We start from the raw sequence: 23,466 nt of genomic DNA, 5'->3' as shown, positions 1-23,466 counted from the left end.
TAACTGATAGTGGTGATATGAAGAGTATTAGTCTCTCAAAATAATTGTAAAGCGAAATTGTTTGATTTCTTTTCAGAATATAGATACCATGTCGAGCCAAATGGAAAATAATATCATAGCATTTATCGTATATTTATACTACTTCTTCTTTAATACTACTACTACTACTGCTATTAGTAGTAGTATTTCTTCATTGCTCTAGAAAACAGAATACTTTCTTTATGTTGGTGTGTGTTTCCTTAATCGTTTCACTTACCGCCTGAGACGTGTATTATAAAGGAAACTCACTTAAACAAGAACCGAACGAGGCTCGTGTGGTGCTTTCGGCTTGCCTAAAATTAGAGGACTTTTTTTGGACAATTTTGGCGACTTAAACTTGGTCCTAAACATTATCTTTAATCAAAAAACACAAATACTATTAACTTAACTATTAAGATAATCATTTACTAACGTGGTTCACTTTCACTTCCCTCCAGTGGTCTCCGGGGGAACAACAGTTGTACGCTACTGTTGTCATTTCACGTGCAATAGCGCAGTAGTACTTCCGGTTGGTTTGTTCAAAGTAAGAGCTGAGCTTTAGAGTCTCTTTGACCACCAGAGGTCAGGATGAAGTTCATGCAAATGAGCCTTTCCCCTTTCATTTTCTGCTTGTGTTATATATTGCTGAATATATTTTGTACACATATAAATATATATATTGCAAAAGGTACTTAAACTCTTCCACCTTCACTACCTTTACCCATTGTAGGTTCATCATTAGACCTGCCTTCCTCTCATTCACACACATGTATTCTATATTACTATTCTATAATGACCTCTCCAGGCTGTCTTCCCTACTATCACTAAAGATCACAATGTCTAAAATCTATACAATTTATCATTGCTTTGAATCCATCTGCCACTCCTACCACACAGCTCACCACATCAATATAGACTTCCCCATGCAACACCGCAGTTCCTCTCTTGGTACCCCATCAGATACTTTCTCTCTGTTCACAAAGGCGGGTGCAACTCCTTCTGAACCTCTTTAAAATCATCAATAACAACAATTTTGGTCTTGTTTAGGCAGCGAAATTAAATTACATTCTTAGAACTTCATTTACTGTAACTTTTTTTATGATAAATGGAAAATTTATCTTTAAAAAACAATAATATGTATTGATAAAAAATGAAAAAATGTCTCTCCTAAGGAGCTCTTTTAGAACAGATGTAGTTGTGATGGAGGCCTTACTAAACAACAATGCATTAAAACAGACAACAGCAGATTGATACTTCTGCAAGGCATGAATGCCAAAATTACTTCTTTACAGGGGTTCTGATGTCTGTTCATCCATCCATCTCTTACTCGGTTAACTTGGTTAAGGACATTGACTGAAAAACAATTAGGTCTTTGCCACAAGAAAAACAAAAACAAACAAACAAAAAAATGGTAAATGGCCTGTATTTATATAGCGCTTTACTAGTCCCTAAGCACCCCAAAGCGCTTTACATATCCAGTCATCCACCCATTCACACACCCATTCACACACTGGTGATGGCAAGATACATTGTAGCCACAGCCACCCTGGGGCGAACTGACAGAGGTGAGGCAAACAACAAACAAAAACAAACAAAAACAAACAAAAACAAACAAACAAACAAACAATACCCTTCCAAACAAACTCAATGGGGTTTATTTGAAGAACTTATAAATTTTATCCTGCAAAACAACAACAACAAACAAACAAACAAAAAACTGTGAGCACCTAGTATGGGTTTACAGCTTCTTCACACAGTACAAAAACATGCATGTTATGTTAATAGGTGATTCTAAATTGCCCATGAATGAGAGGTAGATAAAGTGCTTATAGCGTATAGTATATAGTGCTGCAAGAATGGATAGTTACAGTGTGACTTAAAAACAATGTGAGCAGTCAGTAAGAAGAGAAAAATGATGTGTACATAATGTGTATAAATGTGAGTACATTATGTGGCTAACTACAAGCACAAATGCCCGGAATATAAAAAAATAATGCAACAATAAAACAGAATCGATTTATCCATTTAATTCATTTAGAATTTAGATTAAAAGAGAGCTCAAAAGAAGGGTTGGGACAGGGGTGGGGGCCACTGGCTTTTTAGAGTGTGGAAAACAGAGCTGACACATGCAAGAATTCTTGCCATTGCTTTGAATGTATATACTAGTTTGGAATAAGTGTTAATTGATCCTGAAATAGATAATTATACAAAAGTGGGGACAGTTTTTAACAGTTTTAATGATTATTCGTGGTTATATATACATATACATATTCTAAATAGGTCTACAGTTCAAAATTTTGTAGACATATTATGGAGAAATCCACCATAGTGTGATGAATAAAATGTGAGTGGGTTTAAGGATTATGTCATAATTTTTTATGTCATTTGATGTCTCTGTTACACGTTTGTAAAGCATTTATCTGTCTTTTGGTTTTCTTGATGTGCAGGCTGTCATTTTTTTGTATTATAATTGTGTACTCTCAATTCATATATTTTGGAATTTGTCAAAAAAAAAAAGAAGTCAATACTTCCGGCGAGGGCATTCAAAATAAAAGTTTCAAATAGATTTAAGAACGAAGTCCTGGTGGTTGTATAGTGATCACGTGGTTATGGTTCGTCGGCGTCGTCGATCGTCATAGGTTGCCGGGACACTTCCGCTTCGAAAGTCGAGGAGTAACCCCGTCAAACGGCCGAGCAGTCCACAACAAACAGCAAAGACGGAACTGTGAGATAAAAAGGAAGAGACAATCTCCACGTAAACAGTAAGGACAACTATTTGTAAGGTTATAAGCAATTTTGTTAATATTACGCTAACACTAATGTATTAATTTGTGGGCTAAGTAAGTGAAGCTAATTGCTGAACAACAGGTGTGCCAAATTAGCGTTAGCTAGGCTGCTCATTCGGCTAATTGTTATCCAAGTTAACGCAGCCCGATTTCAGTAGATAATAGTAAAATAGCATGTCGTTGCCCTAATGTTAAAGTTAGCCTCTAACCAGTAACGCGGGCTACTCTGAGCACTGCTGTCAGCTCGTGTTTGCATTGCTCCACCATCGCTAATTGGCTCTTCTGTTATGGTAGTGTTGCTGGATCAATACCTTGTAAAAAAGGTTTTGTTTATTATACGCAGCTACTTGTAGGCTTTCTGACTTGTTTGGCTGTAATGGATGAAGCCTCTGTAGTCAGGTGGTTATACCACCTGTCTGACGTGTTTGAGCGCCTCTGCTGTTAATTATTGAGCTAAATGCAAGACGTTTAAAAGGTGTAGTTGCTTATGCTTCCAAACCTGCTTTAGTTACATGTACACTCAGCGGTGATGGAGGTCTTGTAGTCGGTGAAGCTTACTACAGCTACAGGTCACATGCTCCCCTTTAATCCAAACATAAGCCTTGTGTGGTAGTTTTTACGGCAGGGGGTTATTATACTGCTTAGCTGCAAAGCATAAAATCTTCACCTTTTAGTTTAAGCTAAACGTTCTTTAAGAGGTGCTTTCTCATGGCCTTGGCTCTTAACCTGTGTTTTATATTTACAGCGAAAATTAGGTCTTCTTATTGTGTTGCAGTAGTGCAGATCAAACTCTTTGACCATAAGTGCATTCTTGCACTGATCATGAGATCAGCATGAGGCCTGGCTTTTTTTTATTTCTTCTTTCTTAAAAAAAAAAAAACAAAAAAAAAAACTTGGCACACTGGTGTTAAACTAACGCCTCACTGTTAAAGGCTTCCTCATTAGTGACAAAGAAAAGTGCAGAATGTAGAACTGTTAAGGTCCACTACATTTTTTTTTTTGCTTTAGCGTTCTCTAATCTTTTATATTTGTTGAGGTGATTTGTGGATTCACGGGTGCTGAGTGCTCACATCTTGTAGCAACATGGGAGAGCTCTTCAGAAGTGAAGAGATGACGCTGGCTCAGCTCTTCCTCCAGTCGGAAGCTGCCTACTGTTCTGTCAGTGAACTGGGAGAGATTGGGATGGTCCAGTTTCGTGACGTAAGTCTGTTTTTTATCAAACTTCTAAAGCATTACTTTTTATTATCTTCTACTATCTGAAAGTCGCATTAATTAATTATTACGGTCATGCATGTGGTGACGTAAACAACATCATTAGTGGCACTATTGAGAGAGTGGATGCCTTCTGCATCATGTGCTCACAGCTGACCCTCATACGTGCATGAGAAAAGCCATTCCTGACTAGTCCTGAGGGAAGCTTTGTGCTTGAGCGTAAGATGGACAGTAACACAGAAGCTCTGTGCATCAGCATGTCTTGTATCATCAAATTGTCTCCATTAGTTTAAGAAACTATACCCATTACAGAGTTTAGACTTAACAGAATATATTAAGTGTTTAATAGTGTTTACAAAAACCTGCATTATGGCAGCTATTGGTTATATTCTTTTAATTGAATTGTTTATATTCGTTGAACCTTGTGTGTTTTTCCTTTGCAGCTGAATCCTGATGTGAATGTGTTCCAGCGAAAGTTTGTCAATGAAGTACGACGATGTGAGGAGATGGATCGTAAACTCAGTGAGCGCTCTTAAATGTTCATTTTTCTATACCAAACTGCATTAGTTAAGTTTCCACCCCTTAAAGTATTAAAATACAGTTATATGAGAATGGTAGTTCATTATCCAAGCTTTACCATTCACTTGTATCCCTGTTTTAAACACCTTCTGTAAACCTTCTTTTACATCTCTCTCATAGGGTTTGTGGAAAAAGAAATTAAGAAGGCTAACATCCCAATACTTGATACAGGAGAGAACCCAGAAGTTCCTTTTCCAAGGGACATGATTGACTTGGAGGTGATTTTTGTTTCTTAAAGATAACCATAAGTGCTGTCATCTGCTACTTCAGTCAGCTCATCCTCCGTCTGATTGTTTCCCCATAGGCCACATTTGAGAAGCTGGAGAATGAACTGAAGGAAATAAACGCCAACCAAGAAGCGCTAAAGAAGAACTTCCTGGAACTGACCGAGCTCAAGCACATTCTGCGTCGCACACAACAATTTTTTGATGAGGTCAGCTTAACTGCACACAGGCCTATAAAACAGCAGCGCTCCAGCCTGTCAGTATAACACTGCCATAGCCAGAAAGGGAATTGTGACTTTTAAATTTACAATCACTAACTGTAAATCAAAAAGAAGCAAATATTTAACTAGTAACATCGGAAGAAGCAAATTGTTAAATGGCTTTTGTTTTGTATCCAAGAACAGGCTATAGTGAAAACAATACTTAACTTTTAGAAATGTATTTATTGTGGCAATTGGGAAGTCATTGATGGCTTATAGTCTGCTGATAGGCTGCCTGGTATGGTCTCTGTTTCATACAGACGGAAGCACTTATTGCTGTTATTGACGCTTTGGTAAAGCAGTGTTTGCACTCATGTTTTTTTACGGCTGTTCACATGCTGACCCATTTACACTGGTTATTCACAGTAGTTCCTGTACATTAAACGCCCTGCTGTTTAGTACTTGACACTGATTTCATTCCAGGCACTTTGTTCATTTGCCAGACTTAATCTTTGCTTTTTCACCTTTGGCCAGCACCTATTCCACTTCACTGCCTTTGAAAGCAAAACTGGCTGTTGACTTATCCCGTTAGGTCATCTTTTACAAGTTATTATGAGCTTTGATGAAGGTGAATCATTAAGCCAGATAAAAAGATGTTCAGCCATTAACTGGAGTGAGAAACTTTTTTTATTGAGCTCCCATCTAAATGTCAATATTGCTGTAAATAAAAGCAGTTTGAGACATTTCATGGCAATTTTTGTGTGTGTGTGTGTGTGTGTGTGTGTGTGCGTGTGTGTGTGTGTGCGTGTGTGCGCGTGTGCGCGTGTGCGCGTGTGTGTGTGTGTGTGTGTGTGTGTGTGTGTGTGTGTGTGCGCGTGCACTGTAGAGAAAGTATTATGTTGCTATTGTTACTAATGATTTGTTGTCTGTCCTGTAGATGGAGGATCCCAGTTTACTTGAGGAGTCATCCATTCTCCTGGACCCAAATGAGCCCGTTAGAGTGGCTCCACTCAGGCTAGGGTGAGTCTGTTTTGTAGTACTGCACAGTTTAAATACCTCCCACAGATGAGCTCTGATTGCCCCTCGTAAGCAGGCATCCAAGGTCACCTAAAGCAGAAATCCATGCAAAATCTATCTTCAGTTCGGAATTCCTTCAGTCAGCTTTCTTGTCTTTGAAGTAAATCAGAGGGTATTTATCTTTCTAACATATTCTATAGATTTGTTGCTGGAGTCATTGGCAGGGAGCGGATTCCCAACTTTGAGAGGATGCTATGGAGAGTTTGCAGAGGTAATGTGTTCCTGAGACAGGCAGATATTGAAGATCCTTTAGAAGACCCAACTACGGTAAGTGCTGCTCACAAATGAAACAATTGTGAAAGTAGTTGAGATGTTTGTGTTTTCTAACTTAACTTGGTGATGTTTCCACAGGGTGATCAAGTCCACAAATCTGTCTTCATCATATTTTTCCAAGGAGACCAGCTGAAGAATCGAGTGAAGAAAATCTGTGAGGGGTAGGTGAATTTGCATTTCTACTATTAATGAAGTGTCGATGACCAATAGATTTTTTTGCTTACTTATTAATGTGTTTCTAGATTCAGAGCGACACTGTACCCATGTCCAGAAACCCCACAGGAGAGGAAAGAGATGCTTGCTGGGGTGAATGCTCGCATTGATGACCTGCAAATGGTAAATACACATACTCAGAACTGTCTTACTAACACTGAAAAGCAGGCTTCATTTGGTTGTTTCTTTTTTTTTTTTCTCATTTTTGCTCTGTCAGCAAGACATTTTTCTTTCTAATTTGTTGTGAAGACGTTACCACATTTCCTCCTCTTGCTCATGAGGATGTGAGTTATTTTCTGTGCAGAGACATGTCCTTTAACAGGAAACCACGTTTTTGTTTTTCTTGTGCGTGTAGTGCAGTGTGTTTCCTAACTCCTCATAGCAGTTGTCTACTCCCAAACGAAGTGGCTCAAGGGAATCCCTCCTTCCTTTTGCTTTGCAAATGACACTCCTCTTGGTTTTTGACCATGTAATGATACAGCAGGTAAAAGAAGTGTTGAACACGAATCAGTTTTCATTTTCTAAGTAAATGTATATCTAAAGGGGCTATTGACATGAAATTCTCACCAGATGTCAGTAACAACCTATCCATTTTATACATAAAAAGAAATGAAACCATAGATGTCCATAAAGTGTAATAATGAGAAATGAAACGGTATAAAAGGTTTTGAGTACATGAAGAAAGAAAGGTATAAAAAAAAAAAAAAAAAAAAAAAAGCATGGAAACGTATCTTAGAGTTAGAAAACAATCCTGCCACTTAGTTCAAATTAATATTAGCTAGTTCAATCCCAGCTGATGACTTAAAAGACGTTGTCTCATTACCAAGATGCCAACATGTCATGATGGGTAAATCCAGTGAGCTCTCTCAAAACCTTTGCAGCCTTATTGTTGCAAAACATACTGACGCCATTGATTACAGAAGAATTTCTAAACTACTGAAGGTTGCAGTGAGCACTGTTGGGGCCATAAAGTAAAAAGCATAATTAGAAGAGTTGTCCAAGAGCCAAGGACCACTTGTGGAGAGCTGTACAAAGACCTGGAATCAGCAGGTACAATTGTTTCAAAGAAAACGATAAATAAAGCACTTGACTATCATGGCCTGTATGCATGCTCACCACAGAAGACTACATTGCTAAAGAAAACAAGCCTGTGAAATACTGACAGAATGCAGTCTGGCCAGATGAGACCAAAGCTGAACTCTTTGGATGCAATAATACACACCATGTTTGGAGGTCAAAAGGCACCGTATACCATCCCAAAAACACCATACTAACAGCGAAGTTTATATTAAAGGAAGGATTAATGGGAAAATGTACAGAGACCTTTTTGATAAAATCCTACCTGAGCAATTCATGTGACTAGTTTCTCGATATGAAATATTCAACAAATCTCAGTTCAAGCATGTTCAATACTTTTTTTTCCCTGTGTTATTTTTTTAATTATTACACTATTTTATGTTTATTATGCTTATTTTACCCACTTTACATGCAGTGCTATGGGGATTTTACGTCATGTTACACAGGCTCGGATATCACTGAGGTCCCACATGCTACTTCACTCTGTCAACCTGATGTGTCAGCACAGTTCAGGTGTCATGTACTCGGATATTGATGAAACAATGACAGTTTATACCACAGGAAGTTTAAAAAAAAAAACTTGCACAAGACAGTTGCTTAATACTCAACATGCCCTGTGCATGACAAATCAATGGATACTTCTTAGCTCCTCTACATGCTGGGGGAATGTGAATCTCTGTGTTTGTGGATTATGCTTGTTGCTACTTGGGCATGAGATCCACGTAACAGAATGCCATGTCAGTGTTGTCTCAATAGCAGGCATGAATTTGGGTGTGGGAGACAACAGAGATAGATATGAGCCTTCTCTTTGCTAGTCATGGGCTGGGCTTTTAATCTCAGTCATAGAGCAACATACCTGTGAATATTCTGTCTCCCTTATGGGAATCCCTTAATGGATTAGACACCCTGTTGCTCTTTAGCATGACCTTTCCCATATGGAAAAGAAATAGTAAAAACATATACGATTTACTCATGAAAGTGGCCACTTTCATGAGTAAATCATATATAAATCATATAAGGCTTACATGATTTACTCATGAAAGTGGCCACTTTCTCATTACTTTCATATATTTTTTTTAGTAAGTATCCAAAACATACAAGTTTCATTATATAATTTTTCAAGGGATCTTATATGTGTTTTCACTCTTGTATGCTTTTCATACAAGTTTCATACAAGACAGATACAAACTTTATAAGATTGATATATATCTTTTCCATATGGGTTTGCTCACCATTTATGCCAGTAAAAGGAACGTCTGATTCATTTATACTATTTTTGTTTTCTTTCGATTCAGTTTAACATTAGAGCTGTGTCATATTAGATTTTTATCTTCAAGGTCATCAAAACAAACTATACTAATATTGTGATAGATATAGAAACTTGAAAACAATTAAAAAAAAAAAAAAAAATTATTAAAATGAATCAGTAGTTTCATTAACCGTGTCCTTGGTTTTAGTAAAATGATTGAATTCGAACTTGAAACTAAATGAAAATGTGTATTGAGGTGCAGAGATGTGTGTAACCTTTACTGTACAAAACCATACGCACATTTACACAATGTCTAGTTCCTTTTTAAAATACAATGGTTATTGTTAACACACCATCATCGTGACACTGCAAGGTATTATATTTCACACACCTGTTATTGTATTTTTATGAATGGTAAATGTCAGTGAAAAACATGATAGTTTCTAACAATTATATTCAGAAGTTTTAATAATGGGTCTGATTTGGAGAAAGGCACCGACATTACACTGATGCAGTTTCTGCTGAAACATGATGGCAGGAATGGCTGTTGGCTTTCTGTGTGACCTGTTTTTAGGGAGTCTCATTGACATTCATAGATTTATTTATTTATTTGGCCAAAATAATTCTTTATGAGCTCACCGATCATGCACAAATCATGTAAAAAAAAAAAAAATAAATAAATAAATAAATTAAAAAAAAAAAAAAAAAAAAAAATTCATTTTTACTGTGGCCATCACTGCTCTTGTTTGTATTTAAAGGTGCTTAACCAGACTGAGGACCACAGGCAGAGGGTCCTGCAGGCTGCAGCCAAGACAATAAGAGTTTGGTTTATCAAGGTGAGGAAGATGAAGGCCATCTACCACACCCTCAACCTGTGCAACATCGATGTCACTCAGAAGTGTCTGATTGCTGAGGTGTGGTGTCCCATCTCAGACCTGGACTCCATTCAGTTTGCCCTGCGTAGGGGAACGGTGAGTAACAGAGGAGCAGTTTATATTTGGTGTAAACTAGCCAGTCAGGTTTTTACAAGGAAGATGATTTCATGTTTGAAAAAAATCAGTTTCTACTAAATGTTTTGTTGTTTTTTTTTTTGTTAGTTTTACTGTCGAGTCCTTTTTGCTATATTGTCTAGTTCTACATGTGGTGTAACAATAACAAGAACTCGTTATGGCTCTCAGCACATGATCCGATTCTTGGAATAGCTAGTTTTGCATTGTTCCAGGCTTGATGATCTAAAGTTAGGACTTTTGTTGCATGACATTCATTTTTTTTCTGGTTTTAGGAGAAGAGCGGCTCTACTGTGCCTTCCATCCTCAATAGAATGCAGACCAAACAGACCCCTCCAACCTACAACAAGACAAACAAGTTCACCTCAGGCTTCCAAAACATTGTGGATGCTTATGGAATTGGCAGCTACCGTGAGATTAACCCAGGTAAGCAAACTATGAATTCTGTGTGTTAATGCCCAGCTGGTTTGTGTGGACCTTTTTGTATAATGTGGCAGTAGGTTTCTATAATCTGTTTACTCAGCTGGCTTAAGTATTGAGTTACAGACAATTAAAAGGCTTTTACTTCAGCTGCCTCATCAACCATTATCACCATGTTGGAACATTGTGCATGTTTCACTCATTTATTTATTTCTTTATTGACATACTACACCACCCTCCCCCTCGTATGATGCCTGCCTCCTTGTCTCCAGCACCATACACCATCATTACGTTCCCCTTCCTATTTGCGGTTATGTTTGGCGATCTGGGCCATGGGACACTCATGACCTGTGCTGCTCTATACCTTGTGTTAAGAGAAAGCAGACTGATGGCGCAGAAGAATGATAATGAGGTATGGATCCCATCATTACCATCTCATTAGTCCTAAACCATCCCTTGTTGATGACACACAAGCACCGATTCCACAGGACATCGTGCATTTTTATTTTCAGTTTCCTTATGAAAGTTCAATATCTTTTTGTGACAGATATTCAACATGATGTTTGGGGGGCGCTACATAATTCTGCTGATGGGAGTCTTCTCAATGTACACCGGCATTATTTACAATGACTGCTTCTCAAAGTCCCTAAATGTGTTTGGGTCTGGATGGAGTGTCAGACCAATGTTCAATTCCAGAGCTGGAGGCAACTGGACGTAAGTGTCACTGGTAATAATTGACAAGAGTTTTAACACAGGGACTTCTTTTTTTGTTCAGTATGTAAGCTCAGAAATCTGATCTCTGTCCTCATTCTGTTCAGGGATGGTACACTTAATAGCACTACAGTTTTGCAGTTGGACCCAGCAGTTGATGGAGTCTTCAATGGGCCATACCCCATTGGCATTGATCCAGTAAATCATTTTGTTTTTAATCTTTTGGAGCTCCATATTTATACATCTATGTCAGCTATTTTGTCTGTCAGTTACAAAAAAAATCCACAAAAGTCAGCAGACATAAACTAACCTGAATACTTGCATAGTTTATAATTCGTAATTGCATTATGTCTCAGATATGGAGCATTTCTGTCAACAAGCTGTCATTCCTCAACTCCTTCAAGATGAAGATGTCTGTTATCATGGGGGTAATTCACATGCTGTTTGGAGTCACACTAAGTCTCTTCAACCACCTGTGAGATTTCCATACCTATGTATAATTATGCATTGATTCTTATGTTTTTCTTTTTGAATTTGTGCACTTCTAATATTCTTTTTGTGGTTTTCCTCAGGTATTTCAACAAGCCCCTGAATATTTACTTGGGTTTCATCCCAGAGATTATCTTCATGGCCAGCCTGTTTGGCTACCTAGTCATTCTGATCTTTTATAAGTGGGTCTCCTATGGTGCACGCACTTCCAGGGATGCTCCCAGTCTCCTTATTGCCTTTATTAACATGTTCCTGTTCAATTACAACGACCCCAATAATAAACTATTCTACAGAGGACAGGTGAGATCAGCATACTTGCAACTTTCTTTTTGTCATGAATGAAGAGATCCATCTAACTGTCCTTATTTTTTTCTCTTGTACTTACTTTCCATCTTTTTTTGTAGATGGCCATACAATCCCTTTTGGTGGTAATCGCCTTGGCATGTGTCCCCTGTATGTTAATAGTAAAAACTCTGGTTATGCGAAGACAGTATTTGTGGCGGAAGCATCTGGTAAGATAAAACAGTCTGCGCTCACAGTCACTTAATATGCTTTTATAATAGATTTAAATAGATTACCTCATTAAGTTTCACTGTGTTACAGGGTACACAGAACTTTGGAGGAATCAGGGTGGGCAATGGGCCCACTGAGGATGAGGCTGAAATCATCCAGCATGACCAGCTCGCACAACAATCTGAGGATGAACCTGAGGTAAAAGATGTGTTCCCACAATAACACTGAAGTCAAACATCAAAAGTTAATGTCTTTTTGTATTACAATAATTGCATACAGAGCATAAGTAACAACAGGACAGCAGCTTGCTGGAGTAACTCGGGAGAAGCACAAGTTAAAGGATCTTTTCACATCTTTGAATAATTTAGTCTTTCAACCTTAGTTGGAGACAGAAACTTGATGCCTTGTTTTTCCATTTCCACCCTTACTGTCAACATCAATTATGAATACAGACATTATGGATCTATTTTCTTGTAATTCCTGCACAGATTTAACACAACTATGAACAGATGGCGAGTAGTGAGTTATTTTACCTGGACTTCATAATTTTACTTATGTAATCTGATTACTCGTTTTATTTTAAGATGATCTGAAAGCACAATGTGCTCATTCGCTAATGTTGGTTTCACTCGATTCTCCTTTTAAATAATTAACTGGTTTCTCTTGTTACTTTCCTGTTTATTGACGTTTGCCTGTCCGTGTGTGTGATGTCAATAACCAAGCGTTGCCTTTTGTCACCTGCTTTCAAGGCCCGTGAGGAGGAAGAGGTAGGACAGGAGCTCATGCTGCACATCCACCTGCACCCTATCCCCTCATGTTAATATACATGTCTTCAAAGTCTTTCCTTTACTGCCCCTGCTTTGTCGTCAACCATTGCCTGCTGCTACTAGTTGGGTCTGAATGTTTGTCATTGTATGGTCTGGTCAGTGACTTCTAAATGTATTCTATTGAAAATGGGCAGGGATTCGTCATGTGGTGGGTGCCAGTAGGCCAGTGCTTCCCTATGGTCTTGGTGATGTGCATGAGGAGTCAGGAGGGCAGGTGACTCTTTGGGTTCACAGGTTCTTATGATGATGATGATGCCTCTTCTTATTTTTGGGGTTGATGATCTACAATAAAAAATGGCTTTTCTGTCAATTCCCTTAATCATTGGTGACACATATTTAAGCTGACTTCTCCTCTGTGGACATCAGGACCTGTTGTAGAGATGTTGTTTTCTACTTTTTTTTATGCTGAGTAAATGAAACCACTAACTTTTACCCACAGTTTAACTTTGGGGATGTAGCAGTGCATCAGGCCATTCACACCATAGAGTATTGCCTGGGTTGTATCTCCAACACTGCTTCCTATCTGAGGCTTTGGGCCCTCAGTCTGGCTCATGCACGTAAGTCGCTTCACCTGCAGTATTCAGTTATTTAGTAAGAGAAATGGCTCACTGTATTAACATCTAAATGCTTTGACTCTCAACGGAATCAGTAGTAAAGTTGGTGTGTATGTACTTTCTTATACACAGAGCTGTCAGAGGTGCTGTGGTCCATGGTGATGCGCATAGGCCTTTATTCTCGCAGCCTTGGAGGCTTCATCCTTCTGGCCATAGTCTTTTACTTCTTCGCTGTTCTCACAGTTGTTATTCTTCTCATTATGGAAGGCCTGTCAGCGTTTCTGCACGCATTGCGACTGCATTGGTAAGTTTAGTTTTAATGTTGTTTTTTAGGATTTGTATATGTATTTGCTTGGGTTTGATATTAAACATACACTAATACCTTTGTGAAAACCTGTTAGTGTTGAAGGATTGGACTCCTTAAGGCAAATTACTGTCATTGCTACAAAAGCAAAGCTCTAGCTCCACCTGCAGGCTACAATTAATGTCTCAGTGACCATCCCAGGTGCTCAAGTTAACAAACTGGTTTTCCAATCATCTCTCCTGGCCTCTGTCCTGGAATAAGTCTGCTCTTGTCAATGTGGTGCTGTTCATTTATGCTCTGTGGCATGCATAACAGTCTGTGGCTCGGCACCGATGAGCCTTTGTTGCCTCCTCATAAATGTCTTTGTCTGGCTTTGCTGAATGTCACGCTGGTTTTATAGTTCACCGGCACATTCACAGAGCACGTCTGTGTTGCAGCTGGCCTTCACGATAATTGTCCTTTACACAGGAATGCTGGCTGAGCGTGCTTTCACAAATTGTCTTCATGGACAATCTGTTTACATTTTAAGCGAGGAAAACTAAACGACCCCTCCCCCAATCAAAATATTATTTCCAGTGATTGTATATGGAAACCATGTAATTACTGAACATCAAACTGACAAAACTGATATGCACAATGTGCAATATGTAATACTACATATTTCTTCTTGCCACACCAGACGGGCTTTGGAATGAATGCTATCCATGGCTGCTCAGCTGAAAGGTCATCCAGCCGTCACTTAGCATTGGCCTTTTTTAAAAATAGACCCTGATCATTTTCCTGAAGGGAAGAGGCTTAGGTGTCTGTCCCAGGATGTAGACATGAGATTATGCAGGTGTGTGCAGACTGTGGAATGAAGAGCAGGGGTCATCGGCCGCTACTGCTCTGCTCAGCATTAACCAAGCTGCCGGCTATCGTCACTGTATGCACGACAAGGTTATTGTGTGAAAGTATATATGTTCTTTTTTCAGACTGATTTTTTTTATTGTTTTCTTTAATCGTAGGGTGGAGTTCCAAAACAAGTTTTACTCAGGCAACGGCTTTAAGTTCCTACCTTTCAACTTTGAAAGCATCCTGGACGGCAGAGCTGAAGACTGAACAAATCCTCTTCCTCAGTTCATGCCTCTAATCTGTTGAATTTGTGTGGTTGTGAATAGTGATTTTTTTTTTTTGTGTGATGCAGTTTCCACCTACTTGTTACCATAGCTACATAACTACTACATACTATTTACTTAGTCACTCGTCATTGTGTCTTGTGTTTTAAACTTCCCACTAGAATTGGTATCTGGAATATGTATTCAAACATAATTATTTATTCATTCCTTAATAGCCTTGATTCTAATCTGTTGTCTTCTTTTAGTCTGGCCTTTTTATTTTATCTGTTTTATTTAGTTAAATGTTATTTATGCATTTGTGTTTTGTTTTTTTGTTTTTTTTCTCCCTTTATTGCACTGCAACTTATGTACCATATACACCATGTTTAAAGTTCATATCTGCTGCTGATGGATTTAGGGGATGACAGAATAGTTTTCTGATTTTCTTGTATGTCTTCGTATTGTTATATTCTAATTTTCCTTGCTTTACAGAATCATTTCTCAGTCAAAACCTTGTGCACTGCACAGCTCACCTATTTGGTTTAATAAGAAAGAAAACGCATACTAACCTCACACAGCTCTATAGCTCTGGAGGGAATGTTAACCAGTTCTTTGCAAATGAAAAGACTTTTTCATCCATTTGAGCCATTGATATGTTTTGTCTCTGTTCTCTCTGACGATCTACGTGACAACAGGGGAATCTATAGGTGTCCTAGTAGGTGGATTTTCTGTAGAAATGTTGCACTGAAATCATTGCACATTATCAGTCTCACTTTTGATTTTGGGTCCTGTATTATGTTTTCATTTATGCTCAGTTTTTTGATTTGACACAGTTAGAAAGCAGTAAGAACCACATACAGCAGACACGATCTTGTCAGAAAGGATTAAGCATCACACGAACAATAAAGTGGAAAAGGCTTTAAAATGTGGTGTTTGGCTTGATTTTTGCTTATCTTACTTTCTGCTGCAGCAATAGAGCAAAAACAAAAAGGTAGCACTTTATTGAGTTTGTTAGTAAGTGCTTAGGTCACCATTTATATATCATTACTCATCCTTAATATGCTATTTATGTATGTTTATCCATCTGTTACTGTTAAACGATATACAGCTATAGCTACCACTGCTGCTACATCACTGCTAGTATAATCATGTCAGTCATAATACATCTTAATGAATGGCATAACGAGGGAATAATGCTATATAAATGATGAATTAACCATTTGCTAATACCGTAATAATGCCCTAATAGAGTGAAATTATTATAAAGTGATAGATACAAAAGTTTCCTTTTTTAAATGTGTATTTAGAAATATATTTTGACTTTTTTTTTTCTCAATCATGCCAAACTTAATGTATGGACTTTAAACTTTTTAGAAACACTACACATAAAATCTCAAACTTTATGTATAATGATTTGTTTTACTTTAAACCTCCTCTAGGTGGCACTATTGGGCAGTATATGCAGCTGAAATGATTCATAAAAAATGAGAATTGATTTGATCCCTCTAGAGCTAATAAATACACCTAAAGTTGTTTTTGACTTAATAATTGGGAAAGCTGGTTTTATTATAGTACTTTCTGACCAATGATGCTACCTGTCATAAGGAAATGTATCTGCTAGTGCACTGATGAACTGAAAACATATGTTCTTAAACACAACCATGATGATTTAAAGGATGTTATTCTATAATGAGTCCAAAAAGAAGTATCCACTTGTGTCCTGACCCATTTTGAAAGATTTTGTTTAACTTTATCTGAAGCAAATATCTGTGATATGTAGAAGTCATCCTTTTTAAAAACGTACTCAAAGTAAAAAAGTATTGACATCAAAATAACGAGTACTCCTACTGTTTGAACTTTATGTAAAATAGCCTGTTAATCATATAATTACTGAGTGCACTTGTGAATTTTATGAGGTAAAGGTGGTATAATTTTGTTGATCTTTGGTAGAATACCTTGGAAATCCAAGTCTTAATATATATTAATGACTTTTGATTATGCTTTCTGTTAATCGTGGCAACTGGCTGCAGTGTGGTGGAAGTATAAAGTTCTATGTAAACCACATATTTTATTTTAGTGGTTGATAAATGTACTTAGTTACTTTTGACCAATTTAGTTTGACTTGTCAAGACAAAGTCTAAGACATCCTTTTGGCAACGTGCGCGGCCCGACTACAAACATCGTCCACCACTCTGGGTTGAGGAACATCATGTTCTCTATTCACATGCTTTCGTTGTATAAAGGGGGAGCGGGGGGCTTCAACAGCCCAGGGTAATAATAGAAATCTTTATTTGTCTTTGTCTCTTTTTTTTCTTCTTCTTAGAAAAACTCATTTAATTTGATATTTCCCAGTGTGTCATGTATAACCAGGGGTGAACGTGAACTTGCATAAGAACCCCAGATATCTTGCTGTGTTTACACATCCAGTGAATTTAACTCTGCTGTTTCAAAGCTAGAATCGCAGTGAGACTGAGCTTATGACTTTATCCTTTATCTAAAGCAAACATGTGAACAAATAAGTCTACTTTAGTTTGGCAGGAAACAAGTATTCAGGAATTTTGTGTTTCTTCTCAAGCTGTAGTAGAGTTTTCTTGAGGATACCGGAGATGCTTTTTCAGCTGTTCTAGGACTTGGTGTCCTCTGGATGCAGGCAGAGAAAAACAGGTTGATGATATTGTCAGGAAAAGACAGCTACAACAACAGCAACTAAAGATCTTACAGCACAAAATCAGTTTTCTGTATTGCAAAGGCCTAGCTACACTTTAGTCTTTTTTTAATTACTGAACAGATCTCTGCAGACTGAACAAGTCCAAACTACATAATATTGCACATTTGCTGTATGACTGTTCTTGCAGGAATGGCTCTCAGCACCTTCGGCGTCTTTATGGGGTGACTCACTGTACCTTTTTGGTACACTGCAGCTGGAATAATATTGGTACTGTCATTTGGTCTTCTGTTTTCCAACCACACATGTTCATCCATCATGTTAGAATTCCAGATAATTAATTAAAAGTAAAACATCGCATATAGTTTACTATTGTATTCTTAAGAACACAAAGATCCAAGTTCATTCAGACAAAGGAACACAATTTTATTACTCTTAGGCTGCTGTTACACATTTCCATCACTTTCAAGCATTAAATTAGCGAGTTATTTATTGCTACCCTAATACTGCTTCCTAAATCTTATCCCTAGTCATGGCTTTTGTACTAAAATATGATTTAAAGGAACTTAACTAAACCCTGAGAAAATTATCCACTTAGCTAAATATCATAATCATGAAGATGTTGTCTTTAACACCATAAAGACTTAGATGGCTGTGATAAAAAGTACTGTGTAATTTATTTGAGGATATCAGCACAAAACATGCTATTAGCACTCAGCAGCTTCTCCACTTTTAGAACTGTTCATAAACCATAGGACAGGGATGGAAAAAATGATCAATATTATTACTATAGTCAGAGGTTCTCAATAATCAAAGCACCAGGGGGCTTAACTGTCGTGCAGACAGTCAATGTAATGACTTAAAGAAATTAATTTTATGCAATTTTTCCTTAATTTAGATGCAGCAGAGGCGGCAAATTAGAAAGTAGAACAGACTGGGGCTGACAGTCTGACACATGGCACCGGTACAGGAGCCAGACCAGGGACTCAGTTAGTAAAAATACCAACCAAGAATAAGGTCTGTGCTCTAAGCATTCAGTCATTGAATGTCCTAAGAAGACTGACACTCCTGCACAGATAACATGGCAAATGTAAAGACTTTCAAACTTAGTTTCTTTGCATCTGAACCTTCTCAAGGGCTGAAACAATCTGTTCTACCATGTAAGTGTAGTTTTTGTTCTGTCTTGACAGGACTACAAAACCACTACAAATAGGTCCATGAGGTCAGTAGGAGGCCTAGGTGAGTCTGGGAACCTGTTTTTGCTTTTGTGCACTACTGGGACTTTATTACCAGACCACATTGTTCTCTAAGCAGTTTTCCATGGCCTGTCTGGCCTCCACCTATTGTTTCCAGGCACTTTTTTATACACTGATTTGGCCGGAAGCTTTATACAATAAAAAAACGAAACGCATAAATGACAACGTTGAGCACAAGGGCAACTTACAAATACGCTCCATACCTTTGTGCAAAAGAGTTGCGTAACACAAAAAGCCAGAAGAGATGGAAAATGAGAGGGGGATAGAACATGTCTGTTGCATAAAAAGATATGACAGTTGACTTTTTGACTAATTAATTGCTGTGGAAACCCTGAAAATATTCCTGGAGGCGGTAAGTTCAACTAAAATGTCACCAAGTTCCCGAAGAGGACACGTTTTCTTCTCTTTTAACCTCAAAATCTTTTGCAACACCCACAGAACTCATAAAAGTTACCAGTCATAAAGAAAGCCAAACCAAAACAAACACTGTTGCCTCACAGCAAGAAGGCCCTGAGTTCAATTCCATCATCAGGCCAGGATCTTTCTGTGTGGAGTTTGCATGCTCTCCCCGTGTTTGCGTGGGCTCTCCCTCGGTACTCCAGCTTCCTCTCACAGTTCAAAGACATGCAGTTTGTGGGGATAGGTTAATTGAAAAATCTAAATTGCCCATAGGTGTGAATGTGAGTGCGAATGGTTGTCTGTCCCTGTGTGTTAGCCCTGCAACATACTGGCGACCTGTCCAGGGTGTACCCCGCCTCTCGCCCTATGACAGCTGGGATAGGCTCCAGCACCCCCCGCAGCCCTGAAAAGGATAAGCCGGAGTGAATGGATGGATGGATAATATTTGAGAAATGTCTTAGCTTTATGCATGATGGCTGGAAGTATCACTAAAGTCTTGCTTGAAAGAGAGCCATGTTTGACATGACATATAACCATATAATTTGTATGCATTGTATTTGTGCTGAATGTACAGTACCTTGCTGATCAAGGACCATAGTAAGTGCAGATAGTGCTGTTGGTTGAAAATCAAAAGCTCAAAAAGATCCAGACCACCAGAATCTGTTCCCGGACAGTTTGAAATCTGGATTTCCTCCCGACTTGTAGTGAGTCAGAGGACAGAGTTCATTGTGGGTACTCTCGTGAGTGAGTGTGTGTGTGTATAACTACAGTCTAAGTACATGTGAGTGGGCATTCATGTGCACCGGGCCCTGCAAATCCAAACAACAGAATTGGCAATGTTTTTGTTTCTTTCCAAGCGCTTACCCACACTGAAACTGAGCCTGAAGGATCAACTTAGCAGTGTTTCTTCTCCAGCTTTACAGTTGAAAAGTTCTCTTTGAGTTGAACGTGCCTATTGTGTGGCTTTTTGAGTATGCCGTGTGCCAGTAGTGCCCCCATTTCGAAGAAGGACAGTCACCGCAGACGGGAGGAAAACAGGCAGCAGCATCAGGTCGTGCTACTCTTTGTTGAGAATACTTTTGTTGTTCTTCAGCTGTTTCCAGGGACAGAATAAATAGCTCCGCTTAACCAAAGGCATTTGCCTCCCTCGCTGCTATGAATGCACCACCATGAGAAACGTATTACCAGCGGTTACGAGTGTTTTGCCTCTTTTGGAAATTTTTCTCTGTTTCTTTTTTTCGTTTGGAAGCACCTCCGGGACACGTGAAAGAAATGTTCTCCATGTTTGTCCTGGTCAACATCTAGAATGGGAACATTTAGGCTTTCATTTTTCATGGCTGCCTTTATGTCTGGGAATGGCTGCATGATTCTGGGGTTAAGACTAACTTTGTTAGGTGACTGTCAGCTACTTTCATTCATCAACTTCAACTGACTGTATGAGTCAGGGAGTCGAGAGCTATGGGTCAACATAGAAATTAAGAAGAAGGTACATATTTTAAAGCAGTATTTAAGTTGCTTTTTATGCCTTCTGAATTGGACTTGTGTACACTACACACAGTTGTAGTCAAAGGTTTACATTCACTCATCGTGGTCATGAATGTCATGCTAATTTAATGTCTCTTAGTAGATTGGACATTGACCAGACACTTTTGTTTATTTGACCACTCATCTTGGCAGAATCAGTAGAGTTCATTGGTTTGTTTTCCTGGCTTTAAAGAATAGTTCACAAATTTTCAGTACGGTTGAGATGGGGGCTTGGGGAAGGACATCCCAGAAGCTCAAAAACAGCATTCGTGTGTTTTCATGTTGGAACAGTTAACTGTGTCCAAGTTTCAACCATCTGCCTGTTGATTATGGAGAAGTTGAAGATTTTACTATTCATTGCACTAACCATTTGTGCAATGTACTAGCAGCAAAACAGCCCCAGGGGATGATGCTACCACCACCACGCTTGACAGCTGTTACAGTGTTCTTAGGTTTGAAAGGTTCACCTTTACTCCTCCAAACACATCCCTTGTCATTGTGGCCAAAACACTGAATCCTTTTCTTGTCTGACCATGATGTTTGAATTTGCTATTGTTCAAAAATGAATCTATAATTCTTTCTTGGATTTTTCCAGTGTTTTGAGTATTGGTCAATCCAACGAAAATCAAACAAATCCTTTTTTTATGCTAGCAAAGAGAAACTACCAGTCGATCATGATCACTAACAAGTTAACAAGCCTTGGCCTTGTCAGGGTAAAATACATTGTAGTATTATATTTAAATAAATGTATGTATAATAATTGAGCCTGTATATACTTTCATTATGCTCAAACACACACACACCGCCACACTAACCTACTTATGTTTTGTGTTTTTTTGACAGCGTTGAACTTTCTATAATAGCAGAGTAATCGAGAACATAAGCATAACATGGTAGGATAACAAGTTCTGAAATATATGGTTTACTGAAAGAGATCTAGAGATAGTGAGACGGAGTGAGACAGTGAGAGAGAAAGCATGGCATTTCCAGGGGACATAAAGAGACAACCAGAGAAGGACTTCAGGGGGATTGAGAGAGTTTAATGCCTCATGAGTTGCAGGGGAAGCTCTTCTTCTTGTGATGGAAACGTATACCTAAGGGGCTGGCCAAGAAAATGAGCTTTCAATGGAAATCTGTTGGTAAAACCAAGAAGAGCGAATGCTTTGCAAAAACGCAGCTCTAGGCAACAAAGTCCTGCACTGTACTGTGGTTGTAGTCTTTGCAGTATGACATCTAAATATATATAAATACTGGTCGCTGTAATCTCTGTAATTAGTCAGGACAAATGGACTTGTGTACCAAACAGGCTTTGTAATAAAAGACAGACAATGTCAGTTCAAAACTTGTTGGTTCTGTTGCACATTTACAGCATATTTAAGGAAATTGCACGATGTGCACACTCAGAATACTAACATTAGTGGTGCAAGCAAGGCTCAGAGAGTCAGAAAAAAATGCCGCAACATTAAAACCACACACTTCTGTGTGACCTGCATGGACAGATATGGACAGTGGGGCTCTGTGGTGTTTTCAACTCTAACGTTGTACGTGGATTCTTTAAGAGGAGTATGGAGACTGGATCAACACCTTGCGTTCTTGCTTGCGTTCCTAAAGCCATTCCTCAGTATTTGTGGTTTGGTGTTTTGCAGTATGTATCCTGCTGCAGGGAGTGCCATCGCTATAGGAGTGCTTGGCCTGTAATAATGTTTACTGCATATGCCAAAGTAACATCCACGTGACTTCCAAGAGACAAAGTTTCCTAACAAAATATTGAGCATTTCAACAAGATCATAAGTGTCATTCACAACCGCACATCTTTCACTGGTTGTTGTGGCTCGTTGTTGTGTAGCCCAGTCCTGCAAAAATCATTTGTAGTTCTCTGCAGTGGTGTTGTTTTACTTTTCTGCTATTCTGTGTCTACTTTTAGTACCTGGCTCTGTGCGCAAGTATGGAAATTAACAGGACTCCTTTAAAAGTTAGCAAATTGTCTCTTGTTTTAGATAAGCTATTTTAGGATATTCCTCAGCATGCTGCCATCATCCATCCAGATAACTTAAAATATTTGACTATGTCAGAGAAAAATGTTTTACATAAGCAAATAGTGATTCTAAATTGGCTGCAGGTGTGGATGTGGGCGTCTATGTTAGCCCTGTAATGGACTGGTGATCGGTCCAGGGGGTACCCGCCTCTCACCCTATGACAGCTGGGACGGGCTCCAGCGCCTCCACCTCCCTGCTCCACCTCCCAAATGCCAGTTTTGTAACGTGTTCCTAAGCTGTCAGTTGCAGATGGATGGGAATGCCACAGTCAAAATACCATGCTGTCAACAATTCTTTCTCATATAACTGATTATTGTGACCATTACAGTAGAATGCAACATTTTCAGCTTTCCATTTACGTTTTGCAAATCCCAGTCCTGGATTTTTTTCAGACCTCAAGGGAAAAAATATGACAGTGGGTGGCACTGACAGACATGTCTTAAGGATATGCAGCTGGTTACCATTAAATCAAACCCCTGCTTAATGGCAACAAAATCACGTGTAGTCAAAGTTTGTATAATGCAAGCAAAAACAGTATTTGTTATTTTAATGTTATCTTTTATGGATTTTGCTTCGACTCGGTGTTTCAAAGCAGCATTTGCTGCCTGATATCATTTAAAACCATTAAGCAAGACGCGAGTGACAGTCCACAGAGACTGCTGAAAGCGGGTTATCTGGATTCCATAGTAAGCTTTGATCAGCTTTTCACATTTGTTTGGATTTGTAGGAACCAAGTTCTTGTTTGCCACACAGTCAGAT

At 38.6% G+C, this 23,466-nt stretch overlaps 1 protein-coding gene across 3 annotated transcripts; it reads left to right on the top strand.

The window, feature by feature from the left end:
- Positions 1–2,673: 2,673 nt before the first annotated feature.
- Positions 2,674–15,752, top strand: atp6v0a1a (ATPase H+ transporting V0 subunit a1a). Of its 3 annotated transcripts, none has more exons than XM_006798232.3 (22): positions 2,674–2,780; positions 3,841–4,004; positions 4,460–4,538; positions 4,716–4,813; positions 4,900–5,028; positions 5,957–6,039; positions 6,237–6,363; positions 6,448–6,530; positions 6,612–6,705; positions 9,667–9,879; positions 10,191–10,341; positions 10,608–10,747; positions 10,883–11,049; positions 11,154–11,244; positions 11,403–11,521; positions 11,619–11,835; positions 11,940–12,047; positions 12,139–12,246; positions 12,798–12,815; positions 13,315–13,432; positions 13,562–13,733; positions 14,738–15,752. In XM_006798232.3, exons 2-22 carry the CDS (start codon positions 3,888–3,890, stop codon positions 14,829–14,831), a joined length of 2,526 nt encoding a protein of 841 aa, XP_006798295.2. In that variant the 5' UTR covers positions 2,674–2,780; positions 3,841–3,887; the 3' UTR covers positions 14,832–15,752. The 3 variants fall into 3 exon arrangements, with proteins under 3 accessions (XP_006798295.2, XP_006798294.2, XP_006798296.2); XM_006798231.3 differs by having other exon boundaries at positions 12,771–12,815; XM_006798233.3 differs by lacking the exon at positions 12,798–12,815.
- The last annotated feature ends 7,714 nt before the right edge of the window (positions 15,753–23,466 follow it).

Source organism: Neolamprologus brichardi, chromosome 4, assembly GCF_056152115.1.
Source record: "Neolamprologus brichardi isolate AB-2024 chromosome 4, ASM5615211v1, whole genome shotgun sequence".
In the NCBI taxonomy this organism is placed as follows: domain Eukaryota; kingdom Metazoa; phylum Chordata; class Actinopteri; order Cichliformes; family Cichlidae; genus Neolamprologus; species Neolamprologus brichardi.
Note: the sequence above shows the minus strand (reverse complement) of the source record. Positions and strands in the feature narration are given on the sequence as shown.